The sequence below is a fragment of the Merops nubicus genome, unplaced genomic scaffold, assembly GCF_000691845.1.
Source record: "Merops nubicus isolate BGI_N331 unplaced genomic scaffold, ASM69184v1 scaffold17927, whole genome shotgun sequence".
NCBI classification, from domain to species: domain Eukaryota; kingdom Metazoa; phylum Chordata; class Aves; order Coraciiformes; family Meropidae; genus Merops; species Merops nubicus.
This window is the reverse complement of record NW_008622465.1, coordinates 113-5,992: the sequence shown is the minus strand read 5'-3', so window position 1 is coordinate 5,992 and position 5,880 is coordinate 113. Positions and strand designations below refer to the sequence as shown.

The following is a 5,880-nucleotide window of genomic DNA, read 5'->3' as shown; positions in this document are numbered from 1 at the left end:
AGCAGGAATCTCAAAGACTCTTAGGGATCATCCAAGTCAGCCCATGCCTTCTGAGAAGTGACAGAAAAATCAGGAGCTTTTTACACCATGAGTAGATTGCTGAGAACAGGCAGGACAGAGTTGCTGTGCCCACAGGTCTTCCAACACAACTGAGAATGGCAGCAAACACCCATAAGTAATCACTGTTCTCTGCGAGTATCCTCCCTCTTTTATAGATGAGGTGAGGGCAAGCTACTTCTCATTCAATTCTCCCAAACCTCTGCCTCATTTAACGCACCTTTTCCAAACAAATCTTGAAGTGGTTATACATTACAGAGATCTAGAACAAAAAGAAACAACTCTCCTGAAGTATATGGCATGAGCAGTTTTGGAAGAGACTAAGGCTGGCAAATCCTTGGGTGGGTGGTTTATGGACAAAGTACTAGTCCCTAGGGCCATTTCAGACAAACTGGCTTTCCACCTCGTACTTGATTCATGTTTCTTCAGGTTCATACATTTTACCAGACTTGTGCTCTGCTTAAACGGAAACTTGGGTTGACTTAGGGATCCAAAGAAGTTTGGGCCTTAGCTTGGGAGTGCCTAGCTCTGAGGAAGAGCAACCCCACGGGCGAGGAGGTGACCAAAAGCCGGGGCCTTACGTTGCTGAGGATGTTGCGGTGCAGGGCTGTGCCGTGGATGTTGGAGCTCTCCGTGTTCCACAGACGGATGGTGTTGTCAGAGGAGCAGGTGATGAAGGAGCCAGGGGGCAGGCAGGACTGATTGTTGTCCTTCACCTCTGGATACATCTAAGGGCAGGTAAAATCGACTCCTGAATGAGCTTGCCTAGCACCAGGCATTCTAGATGCTGACAGCAAGTTTGAAAACCAAATGAGATAAAAGGGCTGTCCTCTCTGGTTTGTGAAGGGGAGAGCCAGCCATTTCTACTGAAAACCTGTTTGCAGACCACACTTCAAACAAATGCTGAGCTTCCCTGAATGTCAAACATCTCCTTAAGTGTGCAACAAGCCAGCAGCCTTTGTTTCCAACAGTTCAAAGCAAGCACTTCAAAGACCACTCAACAACGACCAAGTAACAACAATCTGCACTGTTGTCTGCAACTTCAAACTACTACTGTTGATTTAGAATCCAGAAGAAAAGGGTGAGATGCAATTAATAAATAGTAACAAAAAACAGTCCTCAGCCACTTTATTTCCATCTCCCCCTTTCCTCACCACTGTTGGACATACTTCAATATATTAACACTGTTTCCTATACCTCCTTTCCTTCCCTCTGAGGGAAAACCAACTAGACAGACTGGAAGCTGACAGCCATTTCAGACGCTAATTCCAGATATCCTGGAACAGGTTAAGAAGGATCAGAGTTAAAACCTCAGCACTTGTTTCACTCCTCTCACTTTGCAGCACTTGCTCACCACAGACTTGAAACAATTTTTTTTTGAGGTCAGCAGTGAAGAAAGTCATGTGCATTTTGTGAAAGGAGCTGCTGCATTCAGCCTTGTCCAGTTCTGCTCCTTCTCTCACCTTTCAAGGGTGAGATTTTTTTTCCAGTAACACACCCCATCTAACACATTTGGTCATCTATTGCCATGCAGCCAAATAACTGCTCCCAGCCCCAACTCCAGCCTTGCAGCAACCACACTAACCACAGGAGGAAATCTGAATCAACTCCTGTTCTCTGCAGTAACTGTTTGCATTCAAATCTGGCATCTCTTCAGACAACTTCCTAGCTGCAACTCGCAGCCCGACACTTGTGTCTGCAGCCAACATACCTCAATGTTCCAGACGCAGGAGGAGTGGTACAAAGCAGAGTACACCTTGCCCACTTTCTTTGGGTCCTTGACGTCCCACACGTAGAGGCTGTGGTCGTTGTACACACAGGAGAGCCACTGGTTGGTGGGGTCGAAGGTCAAGGCAATGGTGTCTGGATACTTTGCATCAGCCATACCAGAGAACAGACGACTGCACCAAGAGAGAACAGCAGCCTGGTTAACTTGCACTCTCTTGAGTCGGAGTGAGGAGGTGAAGAGTGAGAACTCAGCCCCTCCACAGGGTGCTGGCAGGGTGAACAACACACTGTGGCATATATAGGTATAGAGAATAGCTGGCTGGGAAGACCAGAGTCCCAAAAGAAGCCTCAAAGTCCTATGGCAAAAGTCACTCTCCTTGCCATCCAACTCTGACTCCCACCACAGACAGACTTTCCCTGAATAACCAAACAGGACATTTGATCATATTGGAGAACATCAACATTTACCCCTGCATAACCAGGTAGTAAAATTCAAGTCAAATAATCTCAAAACAAAGGGGAGGGAAAGGCTCAGCTTTTGGTGGGTACTATAGTTTGTTTACTGACTGCAGGAACTACTCTTGTGTGGGACCAGGCAGGAGAGCAAGTACTGCACTCAAAAGACAGGAGCATACCAGCACAAGGGACAAAAGAACGATCCATTTCAGCTGCCACTTGTCTGATGTCCTTCCCTTCCACCCCCATCCCCACAGACCAGCCTGGGGCTGCCTGCAGCAGCTCACGAGATGGGCAGCTGCAGATGGGTTACAGTCCTTTCCCGAGAGGAAATAGTTTCTCTGATGGAAACTTAAAACCAGAGGAATTCTGGAGAAGGAGGAAACACCTCTGTCCCCAGGTTAGACCAAGATCACACCACATGAACCCTGTATCTCCTCTACAGTGGTCCTCTGTTAAGCCCTGTTGCTGTGCACACAAAGAAGGAGCTGTTCTCCTGCCCTGAGGTGAACACAGCCTTCCCACAAGGCTGCTAATGGCATCAAGAGTGCCAGGGTGTTGAGAGCAGGTAATGTGAAGGGACTGATGAAGATGCAGGGATGAGGGTCAAAGCATGTGTGGCACACCAGACAACTGGAGCCCTGCTTCTACAAGTGCCAGGCTTTGAGGACCAGAAGAAAGCAGCACAGATCCTACTGAAAAATCAAATCATTGGTATAGTTTTGGGCAGCTCAGTGCGAGTGACTGGCATGCCACAGAAAGGCTCTGGCATGCATGGAAATAAGGAGTCCTGTGTTTTCAGGCTTCTTTGGAAGTAATAATAAAAAAAGGAAATTGTTCTTCAGATTGTAATTGGCACTACAAATGCATGTTTAAGAATCACATCCCTATTTCTGCTCAACTGATGCATGAGAGCAGCAGAGATGATTTTTAAAGGGACCACGCATACAATTGCTTGACTTCAGACACTGATAAGATTTTAAATTCAGAGAGTTCCTTTCCCTGCTCCTTCACTGCAACATCATTCTCTCCCACTGATCTGGAGGAGGACTATGCAGCGCACTGGTTGAAGCCTTACCTCCAGTTCCCAAGAAAAGTTTAAAGAAAACCTGTTGGGACATAAGGGGGAAAGAAAAGAGGGGAAAAAAAAAAAAAAGGCCCCCAAAGAGACTATATATATCTGTAGAGTTGGGATTTCCAGATACCCAGTAGAATGAGGGCTGGTGGATTCATATACCTTTGGATTTCTCTCCCCACTAATGACAGAAGTAAAAAGGGCAACAGAAGAAGGAATGCCTTCAACCAGGGCTGGCAAAGAGCAACACACAAGGGCTTTCTCTAGCACAAGCCTCCACCAGCTGGCAGGCAGAACTGTATGGAACTCACATCACCCACCTCAGGAGGTGAAAAACAGGGAGTCAAGGCAGAACATACTGGAGCAAGGTAGGAAAACAAGACAACAGAACGCACAGCACTGAGGGAGAAGAAAGATGACAGATAATACAGACAAGAGGGAGATGAGGAGCAAGACATACTGTGTAGTCCAGCAGCCAGCCTTGGGCTGCAGCCCAGCCACGCAAGGCAAGGCTGCAACAGCTCAGGGAGATCTGCCTCAGGCTGCCAAACTGAACCCATAAAAAAGAGCCCGCGGCAGATGGCGACGGTGCGGGGAGCAGCGCCAGCCCCCAGAAGCCTGCCTGGCTCCCTCCCACCCCCTGGGCCCTACCTGGCCTCGGTGACACTGGCGATGTCGGTGCCCAGGAAGTGGGGCTTGGGCAGCGTGGTGACAAAGTGGAGGTTCAGGGGGTTGAAGAGCCGCACGGTGCCGTCGGCGCAGCCGCAGAAGATGTAGTCGTGGTTCACGGAGATGCAGTTTGCCACGGTGGTCTGAGGAGGACACAGCACACAAGGAGGACAATGAGCAACGGGCTCTCCCTTTCCAAGGTCACCAGACACATGACAGGGAGAAGAGCAAACTGACAGACAGAGGAGCCATGGTCGGACGAGCTGAAGTGAAGTGGAGCCCTGGGAGTAAGGAAAAGCGTAAAAAAATCCATTTTTCCTTTCTGAGGAGCTTCCCAGACAAGGTCCGTTGCAGATTCCAGCTCCTCTGCCACCCGCTGCCATGGGAAGTAAACAGAGACACACATTTCCAACAGCTGAGTCTTACTCTTAGCATTGTTTTTTGTTCCTCTCTGACACTCAGCACCACTGGCAGACGAGCAGCACCTCACCCTGTACTAGCAATGCCAATACATTACCTGTCACAAGGGGATAAGAAGAGAAAAAAAAATGGATTTTCTTCCCTTCTCGCTGGGGTTTGTACATATGGCAGAAAGATGGTACAAAATGGAGTGTGGTGATAACGGGATGAGTTCAATGCAAAACTTTTTTTCCAACTTACTGTGAAGCTGTCTGTATTCTGAGCGAGAGTGAAAGGCAAATTTTAGAGAGGAAAGGAAAGAAAAGAAGAGGAATTTCACTTGAATGAAAGCGTGGAAAGATTTTTCCCTTGATTTAAATACATTGGATCCTTTCAGGTGGGCATGTAACACTCAATTGAAAGGAAAATAAGCATGATCAAACCCTTAATTATGCACCAACCTGGGGGTCCAGACTAGCCCAACCAACCACTACCTTGGGAACCTGCATTTGAGATGCACAAGCCAAGTAAGACACTGCAGAGTGGATAGAAATCAGAATCCTTCTAAAAAACTCCCACTTGTCCAGGCCAAATCAGGAGGAACACCACCAGGATGGCCACAGTTACATAAGGACAGCACTTTGCCAGAGGAGCAGCAGCTGTAACGCTGAGGCTTGAAAGAGCCTCAATGATTAATAAAATCCCTTTGCCAAGAAGCAATGCTATTTTTGCTTGGCCTTCCAGAGTAAACCACAAAGTGGCAGAGGCCCAACGACTTCCACTGCTGGTGGTCCAGCATCTTGTGCTCCTAGTGCCTTTATTATTTGTCGTTCCTGCTTTGCTCCAGGAGGCACAAATATTGCAGGACAGGAGGATGTAAAACTCACCCTCAGCTCCACCCACTTGTCTAGCAGCCTTTTTTCATTGAATTCACAGAGCAGGCCCGAGGATGTGATACAGAAGGTGCTGTCAGCTTTTTTGCCTCTTCCACAAGCCACGTCTGCAAAGAAGTTGTTCCTCAGCTCTCCGAGCAACCCCGAGCGACCCAGCAGGGGCACTGTGGCATTGACCTACCAATAAAAAACAGGTTGTCAGAGGCAGAGTGAGGCACTCCAGGCACACAGACGTTATTTAGAACATTGATCCTCGAGTGCTGAAATGCCTCAAAAGAAGAGAGCTGCCAGCAGCTGACTAGGAGAGGCAGCGACACAGAGCTGTATCAGTGTATTGGGACCACCAGTGTTAGCATGTCAGTGGGACAGAATGTTATTATTAGTGCCACCAAAACTGTGCATCCAAATGTATGACCCAGAGACAGTCAATCAATCACTAGAAGAACAGCCCTTCCACGGCCAATCTGTGATTATGCCAAATGTCAAAGCAGGGGCCAAGCACGGAGTAGGAACATCTGTTTGTAAGCACGCAGAAAAATGATCGTATGTGGATTCTAACCCCCAGAGAAGAATAAAACAGCTGAAAGTTTAAACACCTTAACT

The 5,880-nt window shown here is 47.9% G+C and overlaps 1 protein-coding gene across 1 annotated transcript in view; it reads right to left on the bottom strand.

Moving 5' to 3' along the window:
- MAPKBP1 (mitogen-activated protein kinase binding protein 1) overlaps positions 1-5,454 on the bottom strand; it is a gene marked incomplete at both ends in the record, with an annotated part of 29,003 nt that extends 23,549 nt beyond the window's left edge. Inside the window, 4 exons of the mRNA XM_008944803.1 lie at positions 639-785; positions 1,769-1,958; positions 3,968-4,128; positions 5,272-5,454. Coding sequence (XP_008943051.1) covers positions 639-785; positions 1,769-1,958; positions 3,968-4,128; positions 5,272-5,454 — 681 coding nt within the window. The remainder of the gene's footprint in view (positions 1-638; positions 786-1,768; positions 1,959-3,967; positions 4,129-5,271) is intronic.
- Between the last annotated feature and the right edge of the window lie 426 nt (positions 5,455-5,880).